Raw genomic sequence first — 9,845 nt, forward strand, 5'->3', positions numbered from 1 at the left:
ATAACAACGGATTGCAGCAGCATTTCGCCTCTACCAGCCAACCAGCGACGCCCGAAGCTCCATACCGATAATCCTAATTAACTACTGTTCTGCAACATAATCATTCAAAACCAGATACACATATATCAAACCAACTTCAAGCTATCTACAGCCCACACAATGAACAGCCGAACATTGTACTAGTAACAACGGCAGAATCTGTTCAAACAGTGGCCAATTCTTCCATGAGGAGAATACTCCATGTAAATGGAAACTCACCTCGCCACCAGCAGAAAACCGAACCACACCGAAAATTTTCGGTGAAAACCGAACACACCGAAAATTTTCGGTGCAAACCGAACCGAATTAATCTAACAATTAAGTAACAAATAATAATTAATAACTAAAAAATTAACACTAAACACCTAATAACCTAATTTCACTTTTTCAGTCTTCAGACATAACTTAAGAATCCACGACAGAGTTCGAGGTGGAGAAGGAAACACGAACACCATCAAGAAACAGAAAGAAACACGAACACGAGCGAGAAGGAAGGAATCAAGAAAGGAAGTCGGGAACCCTCTCCGCGGCGCCGTCCCGTCTGAAAAGTGAAAAGAGGTAAATTGTTTAAAACCCTTGATTTCTTGAAAACCCTTGATTCTTAGGACATGGATTGTTTATGAATTTATGAGTCATGAGATCCCTATACATTTAGAACAAGCATGGAAGAGAGGACGATTCTGGTTTTGGATTTACAATTTTCACAAATTGGGACTCATTAATATGTTCATGAATTAATCAGAAAATGAGCTGTTAATTTATTCTTTCTCACAGTTAATTTGTGTTTTTCAATTTTTACTTTTTCACATTGTGTGGATTAGTTATGGACGACTCGCCTTCAATAAGTTCGAAGAAAATGGATTTACCTCAGGCTCCACCCACCACATCAATTCCACGGTTTACGCCTGAAAACGAACAAATGGAAATAGAGGATGAAGGCTATTCAGATACGCTACCCACACAAATGGAGATTTGGGACCATTTCACTCCTTACACTGATAACAATGGGAAGACTAGGGCTAACTGTAAGTATTGTGATAAAGTTTATGATGTCGATGCATCTAATAACGTGACTTCAGCAATGAATAATCATAGGAAAGCTTGCAACAATCATCCTCATAATGCATATGTTGCCGATAATCAAGCAATAGCTAGTTCCTGCAGGAGTGTAACTGAGGATTCTAGTGAATTTTCTTCTCACTGGAAATTTGATCAGGAAGCCACAAGAAAAGCCTTAGCTCGCATGGTCATTATTGATAAATTGCCATTTAAGTTTGTAGAAAAAGAAGGATTTAGGCAGTTTGTATCTGTTGCTTGTCCGCAGTTTATTGTTCCATCAAGAACCACCATAATTGAAGATTGTTATAGGTTGTATTTTGATGAAAAGATTAAGCTGAAAACTTATTTCAAGACAACTGGACAAAGAATTTCATTGACCGTGGACACATGGAATTCAAGTCAGAGACTTACCTATATGTGTTTGACTGCGCATTACATTAATACTGACTGGAAGATGCAAAAGGTGATTCTTAATTTCATTCCGTGTCCTACTCATAAAGGCGATGAGGTGGGTTTGTTGATTGAGAAATGTTTACTTGATTGGGGAGTTGATAAAATTTTTACTATTACTGTTGACAATGCTTCTTCTAATGACACTATTGTGGCTTATATGAGAAGAAAGTTTGTTAATCGGGGAACTGCTATACTTGGAGGGAAATTTCTACATATGAGATGTGTGGTTCATATTGTTAATCTTATTGTCAAAGATTGTTTAAAAGAATTGAATGAATCGGTTGAGCGTGTTCGTGCAGTAGTTAGGTATGTCCAACAATCACTTGATAGGTTAAAGAAATTTAATGATTTTGTTGTTGAGGAGAAGGTTGAAAGCAAAAGATCATTATGTCTAGATGATCCAACAAGATGGGATTCGATTTATACTATGTTGGAGACGGCAGTGATTTTTCAAGGTGTATTTGAAAGGTATGAAATCTCTGATGCTGATTTTCGTGGTGATTTTATACATGATGGACCTTATGGAAAAATAGGTTTGCCTACTAAATATGATTGGGTTGTGGTGGAAAGATTTGTGAAAGTGTTGAAATATTTCTATAAGTTCACTGTTCGAATCTCTGGGTCTTCGTATGTAACATCTAACACGTTTTTGGATGAAATAAGTGATGTGGATGACATGTTGAAGGAATGGCTTACGAGTGATGATGATATTTTGGTAGATTTGGCAAGACATATAAAGGTGAAATTTGATAAGTATTGGGGTGATGTAGAGAAGATGAATATGATGTTATATGTTGCTGTCATGCTTGATCCTTGCGTTAAATTCAGTTATGTGGAGTATGTTCTCAAAACTATGTACGGGCCTGAACGTGGAGAGCAAATGGGAAATTTGGCAAAAAGTGTTCTATATGATGTTTTTGAAGAATACAAGAAGTTGTATTCTTCTACTATATCACGTTCTTCTTGCACTACTCCCAGAGAATTAGGAGACCATGATTTAACTGGAACAATGGTTATTAGAGAACGTAGAAAGAAAAAATTCCGACAAATGATATCTGAGATTAGAGGCATGGATGAATCGGAGTTGGACATCTATCTGCGTGAACAAATTGTGAATGATTCTCCACCTTTTGATATCATTGATTGGTGGAAATCGCATAGTCCTAAATTTCCCATTTTATCAAGATTGGCGCGAGATGTGTTAGCGATGCCTATATCTAGCGTGGCTACAGAGTTTGCTTTCAATATTGGAGGTCACATCATTGATAATTTTCTAGCATCATTGACTCCCAATATGGCACAAGCTCTAATTTGTTGTCAAGATTGGCTTCACCACACTCCAATCAAGCCCATGGAAGAGGACCGTGACTTTATTCAGAAAATTGAAAAAGGTATAGTTCAACGTTCTTAAAAAAATAGTTTATTCACATATTTCATATTCTAAATTTTTAATTCTCTAATATCTTATCTCAAATGATGTACCTGTAGATATCGTATCAAGTGTCGGCTCAAAGTCAAATATCATTGGTTTATGATACCATATATATTTCATGTAAGTATGAATTGTTTTCCTTTATTTATAGTTTTATAACTGTATTAGTGATAAGAGACACATTAACGCTCCTATGTATGTTTATGTCGAGTATTTCGAAAGAACTTTATTGCATACATATTTGAATTATTCATATTTTGTACTGATAAAAAGGGTTATTATTAGGTGAAAAATGCAGCTTGTTTGGCGTTTGGGCAAGAGATTTGAGGACTTCATTAGAGACAACTATCAATATATTTCCCTTTTCTCTTTACTTCATGCTTTCTTGTTGGTTTTTAGGTTTTTCTCAACACTTCATGTATAACTAATCCCCTCTCTAATTTAAGGGAAACGTTGAACCATTTACTGTGTTATGAGATCTTATGTTTATCTTATTTCTCTTAGTATTTTTTGTTTTGATTTTATTGTTTATGGCATGATTACTATTGATAGATTCGACATATCGATTCAATATTAATTATTCTATCATTGACTACGAGTTCAATAATTCGTAATTATCATGAATGATTGGTACGAATAGCAAGTAAATTAGTTATGTATTTTGCCTGATTTATTTACACGGACAAGAAAACTTTGGTTAGATAATTGCAATTATTTCAATTATTCGATCTAGTTTTGGTCGTTTCATAGATGCAAATGCTAGTACCAAATCGATATGGCACGCAATTGTACCCAATTAATGAGATAATAAGTCTTGAATTAAAATACTAATTTGGGTTTGGATCCCTTACCAATTTGGGTTTCACCCAACTATTAAGGTTGAGATTATGTTCGTTGTAAGGAATATTTTAGCTCGGATCGAATCTGGTCGAACGTAAATCAATTATTTTGAAATCAATTTCAATAAAATAATAGTTAATTGCATAAGACAATACATGCAAAACATTATTTCGCCCTTTGGTCCCATATGTTGGTGTCTTTTTTAATTTAATTCAATTTGTTATCATTTTCTTACGTTGCGTTCCCATAAGTTGAAAATATTTTCAGCGTTATTCAACATATGTAATTAATGAAAAATGCTGCCGAAATTGTTAATTAATGAACGAAAAATACACGTGAAGACTAATAAGTGAAAAAAATTTCAACCTATGAATGCAATACAATAAATAAGACTAAATTAAAAAAAAAAAAAAAGTCCTAAAAAATTCAATTTCCGTCAAGTCTGAAAAGTAATAATAAGAAGCCCATAAAGAGTGATGAGGCGGCCCAAACATATAGGAGAAAAAGGGATGTTTTGGTAGGAAAGGAGGAGAAGAGGCCACGTCGCCTGCATTAAAACCTCGTACACCTGCCCCTGCCCTCTCCATTCATTTCTTATCTACCTCTCACAATTTTAAAACCCATATTCATTCATTAATTATTCATACAAACACCTACTTTTTTTATTATTAAAATCCACTTGCCCACAATTCATAAAATATTTAGCTATTCTTTTCAATGATTATTCTATTGGGATAATTACATTTACATCCTAATTTATAATATATTTACTCAATTTTTCTCGTATTTTACTTGATTATATAAATTACCCCTGATAATTAAAAAGTATGAATAATTTATCTGATATTGTTAACATTTTTGGAGTGTATGTGTAGTTTTTCAAATCATTTAAGGATTTACAGCAACGCAACAAATCAGCTCGACCTATATATTTTTCAAATATAAATTATAATTAAATTTATTTGGTATTTCCGTCCCACGTTAATCAAGAACTGATAATATAAGTATCGATAAAAAAAATTTAGTTAAATAATTCAAATCCACCTATCGAATATTCAAATTGTTCATAATCGAATTTCAAAATCCCGTTTAATGAATTTGAAGACAAACTTGGCACCCAACGGAGTCGGAACCCTGAGGGCATGACATTACACAAAAAGTTGGATAAGTAGAGCAGCTGGACTTGATGAATAACATATTAGGGTCATAACACACAACATCAAAGTTACTAGGAAGATAATATTGAATATTGGCCCCTATACCCATACACCTTCTTTTGAGTTAGACTTATTGATGACAATCTTTTATCATCTTTTTTCACATTATTTATTTTTTTTAGTCATATTTTCAAAAAATTTACAAGAACATGTAGCCGTAATATTGGGGTGATTGTAAAAATTTAATTTTCATATTATACTTCTCCTAAATTAATCTAAAAAAAGCTTAAATTGAATTTTTTTTATTATTTTTTTCCTAACTATTCATTATATATTTCAGAAATATCTAATCCTAATAATTGCAAAAATCTATCAACTTCACAAATAAGTTAATAATACATCATTTTCATGTTTATAGCTATTAAATACATATAGTTTCAACCTCTACATCTTAGTCATTTATTCATTTTCTTTTTAAATGAAGTAATTTTGTAAAATATAAATTTTTGTAAAGGATTCGTGCCCTAGCGAAGAGATCAATAAAAATTAAACAATCATTAATTTTAGAATATATTTGTTATTTTTTAAAATAAAAAAGTATTTATAACCATAACGAATATGAGAAAAATTATTGTAATTTACACTAAATATTATCGCAATTTACCCTATTTGAGAGTTCCTTATGCCTCTGTTTTTTTTTTTTTAAGTAAAAGCGATAAATTATTATTAATTAAAATAAATTAATTATAATAATTTCTGTCAATAAAATTATAAAATAATAAAATTTCAATCAATATTTTTTAAAATTATAAAACCTCAACTTCGCGGTTCCGACTTAGGGCTCATACTCCTCGCACCTGGCAGCAACTCCTGGCAAATTATCATCGAAATGGAAAAATCCAAATGTAACGTGCATCACACGCGCCACGTAGCGCGTTCTACGATCTGGAATAAAGTCTGGTTAAGGAAAAGGTGGCACTGTAACCTGCGATGCGGCCGACCGTACCTTATCCACACTGTCATTCCAAAGGTTCTTGACATCTACGTGGCAGCCTCCTATTGGATTGATCACCTGATTATGATTGGAGGAAAACCACCTAGCTGTTTGAGGTGACGGATCCCTGTACATTTATCCTAATATTTAAATTTGTGATATTCAATTTATCCCATAAAATAAATATTCAAAAAAATTAAAATATTATCTATACATAATTTAACGTCAAATTTAATATATGATATTTTAAACCTTTTCTTTTTGGTTACTAAAAATTCAAACTATCGTATATCATTTTACAAATATTTATTTGAATTAATTATGCTTTAAACTCCCTCTAAAAATATAAAATTATTTTTTTAAAAAAATAAAATACTTACACTCCATTTGAAAATTCATCATTTATACTTGAATCTAGTCCGTTATAATTTGGATGAAAAATATTGTTGTTGGCGTAAAATACATCATCATGTAATAATTTCGTATTTAAAAGAGAAAAAATGTAATATATTAATATGACTCCTAATATATATTACATTTATCTCCTATACGTACAAAAACAAACATGAGTGGCAAAATAAAAAATATATGTAAGTTTCTTTGTTGATATCAGCATTTTTCATTCAAATCCTAATGAAAAGAAGTCATGTGTGAACAAAAATTTCTAGAGGGGGTGTAAATATAATTTTATAATTTTAGATGGGGTCTGAATGCAATTAATCCTATTTATTTGTCCATAATCTCACTCGATCATCATATTTACTAGTGTCATGCGTGACATTGAGCGTCTAATTTAAAGTTGATAGTTTAAGCGTTGTGATGTAATGAAAGCTAGTACCAGATATCCTAATAGTAAATGTACGTGGCTTAGCATTATACTAAAATTGACTTTGAAGTACTTATTAAAATTTATGAAATATTTACATTTATGTATGAACGCATTCTATACTTAGTATTTCTCGTATAATATTGTCTCCACTTATTATTCTCGTCATAATATTTATAATTATGAATTTTAATTATATAATTTGTAACAACATTTTGATAGTCTATAAATGGACCTGCCCCACCAGACACTTCATTTGGACTATAGAAGAAGAAAAATTAAAAGATATCACTATCTTTATTTTATTTTATTGTACACAAATTTTATGAACTTGGAAATAGACATTTTGATTGACAAATCAAACATTATTTGTCTGATTTTAATAATTATTGGTTCTTGCAAGTGGCCCTTTGTGTGGGGGAAGGGGGACAAAGGAATGAAAATGGGAAGTGGGGCTTAGTCCAAGTTGCCCTTCTCTTAGAATGTGAAATGACAAGAATGCCCCTCCTCTTGCAAATTGACATCATCCATGATGTTTTGCTTTCCCTTCAAAGAATCCTTTTCTTAATGTAGTTGACCCTTAGAAACCTCTTTATTATTTGTTATCAAGAGTGACATGTGTGTCCCTAAACAAGGAAAATTCTCACAATATTAATTAGGATACCACATTCATAGTTTTTTGCTAATTTAGATGAGACTATTTGATAAGTACTCTTTTAAAGTATCAATTTGACAAAGGGATCATTATATTTACATTCGTTTGTGATTTTCTTTATGCGATTATAGAAATTATACCTGACAGTTAAAATATAATGATGCTGATGTTTTCTAGGGGTGTATGTGTAATTTTTCAAAAAGTATGGATGATTTGTGTAATTAAATCATGGATCATGTAGTATAGATGTAACTATTCCACTCGACAAATATGAAATGGGCTTGAACGAAAACGAAAAGATCATAAAGTTACGTAGTTAACTTATATTTGTGCAGCTGTATGATTTAGAAATTTGAATTGTACCGTTACAATCAGCTGTAACTTTCGATGCAAAACCCCAATAAATTGTGTCGAACTAGAAATCACCAACTCGATTCCTCGTAAAGTTGTTGGGATCATATTATGACAAATAAGCACTCTGTCTTTTATGCATTACTCATATTAATACATCACTATATATATATATATATATATATATTTAACTCATAAGAAAAATAGTATGATATGCATAAGATGCATTGTGAAAGTTTGAGTATGAATAACCGACCAATCACATCACAAAAAGAAAATTCGAGAAAAAGAAAAAAAAAATTGAATGGCCTTTTAGTTTCATCATTTGAGGTACATAGTTGTCAAGAAAAAGACAAGGGCATCCTATGCCCCTCACAACGTAAGTACAAAGTCCATAGAAATCTTGAATCATGTGATTGTGGGGGTGTCTTTTGACACAAGAGAAGGGGCACTTTCACACACCAATTCACACATACCAACTGCACCTTCTTCTCTTTTCTTGGTCACACAAACCTGCAAACTTGTTAACTATTTTGGTAAACTTACAAGAGTTGACTACAAATCTCACCAAAATACTAAGAATTTTAGTTAGGACAGTTGTGTCCAAAAGTTACAGTACTTGATACGTTTTGTGTGGAAAATTTTTTAATAGTTAAATCAATATCGGGTCGAAATGAAAAGTGTTAAGAGTAAAGGAGTATACTTGTGTGCCTAGTTTGGCTTTAGAGACCAACGATGTTTGAGCCTGATGGTTAAGGTTAAAATCGAGTTCTCATGAATAAGTTCGTTGTCATTGTTACTGCAATTTATTTTTTGTTGCTAGTTATATTTCTATACTGATTGAATAGATATAACGCTCAGCTTATCGAGATTATTTATTATAATTTGTTTATCGTTACTAGTCAAATTTTACGTGTCCAATTATCAATGATTCACAATTCAAGTATCGGAATAATCGGATAAAGTCAATAAAATATGTAGAGAGTTTTGTACTTATCACTATAGTACACACGTATAGTATACACACTAAATACATATATGTAGAAACTACTTTCACACACTCATACACACACTAATAGAGAAGTTGTAGACCGAAAAAGTAGTAGCAATGATATATGTTGAGAGTTTTGTACTTATCAAATGCATACTTATCACTATTTTGGTACTTTATTCCCAAAAAAGGACATTCGTACTACTAAATAAATTATTACATTACATGTCCACTTCCTCATGACTCCTACTTTCATGCTCCTTTCTTCTCATTTTGACTTTTTTCATATAGAATTTTGACCAAATAATAATAATTGTTATTATATAATTATTTTTTGAGATAATTACATTTACATCCCTTGATTTATGGTTTATTTACATAAATCACTCCTATCTTTTGCATAATTACATAAACAATCGCTAACAACCAAAACATAGGAGTAATTTGTGCAATGATGCTAACATTTTTAGGGGGTGTATATATAATTTTTTAAAAAAGTAAGGGATGGTTTGTGAAAGTGGTAATAATATCTTAGTGCATGTATGTGTAATTATCTAAAAGATATAGATGATCTGTATAAAGCAGATAATAAACCGTGCAACAAGACAACAATCGAATCACAAGCGCTACATAATAGATGATGAACAAAAAAGTGGGATGAAAAGCGAAAATAAGAGACTAATTATTATTATCGTGATCCGGGTCGAAATTAGCGATCTCCTAAAACGATCTCACTGCAGATGGTCTAACTCTTCCTAGATCAGATTTTAGATTCCCTGAGAATAAAACACGAACAGTGAGCTCGTCGGGCACGTCCCCGATAATGACCCTCCGATGCTCAAGTTAGGTTGATCGAGAGAAATGTATTCGATCTAAGAATTCGAGCTCAATTAATGCACAGCAGTTACCTCATTTATGGCGTATCGGGGTCTATTTATAGAGCACAGTTGGACATTAAGTACTGGGCCACGTGGCCTTATCCTACCGGCTCGCGCTCTGATCGAGCGGCTGTCATTATCCGTGTCTTTCATCAGTCTGTGCGACCCGG

General features: G+C 32.1%; 1 protein-coding gene across 1 annotated transcript; it reads left to right on the forward strand.

The window, feature by feature from the left end:
• The first annotated feature begins 120 nt into the window (after positions 1 to 120).
• On the forward strand, positions 121 to 3,477 carry LOC105155200 (zinc finger BED domain-containing protein RICESLEEPER 2). Its single transcript, XM_088882649.1, has 4 exons — positions 121 to 597; positions 861 to 2,942; positions 3,040 to 3,103; positions 3,269 to 3,477. The coding sequence occupies exons 2-3, from the start codon at positions 863 to 865 to the stop codon at positions 3,084 to 3,086; spliced, it is 2,127 nt and encodes a 708-aa protein (XP_088738775.1). The 5' UTR covers positions 121 to 597; positions 861 to 862; the 3' UTR covers positions 3,087 to 3,103; positions 3,269 to 3,477.
• The last annotated feature ends 6,368 nt before the right edge of the window (positions 3,478 to 9,845 follow it).

The sequence above is a fragment of the Sesamum indicum genome, linkage group LG7 (assembly GCF_026168435.1).
Source record: "Sesamum indicum cultivar Baizhima isolate 11 linkage group LG7, ASM2616843v1, whole genome shotgun sequence".
Classification (NCBI taxonomy): domain Eukaryota; kingdom Viridiplantae; phylum Streptophyta; class Magnoliopsida; order Lamiales; family Pedaliaceae; genus Sesamum; species Sesamum indicum.

Bases quoted from the DNA above. Each gene is read 5' to 3' on its own strand.
- LOC105155200 (XM_088882649.1), top strand. From the start codon at position 863: ATGGACGACTCGCCTTCAATAAGTTCGAAGAAAATGGATTTACCTCAG. The intron at 2,943-3,039 runs GTATAGTTCAAC...ATGTACCTGTAG, and splicing joins TATTCAGAAAATTGAAAAAG to ATATCGTATCAAGTGTCGGC.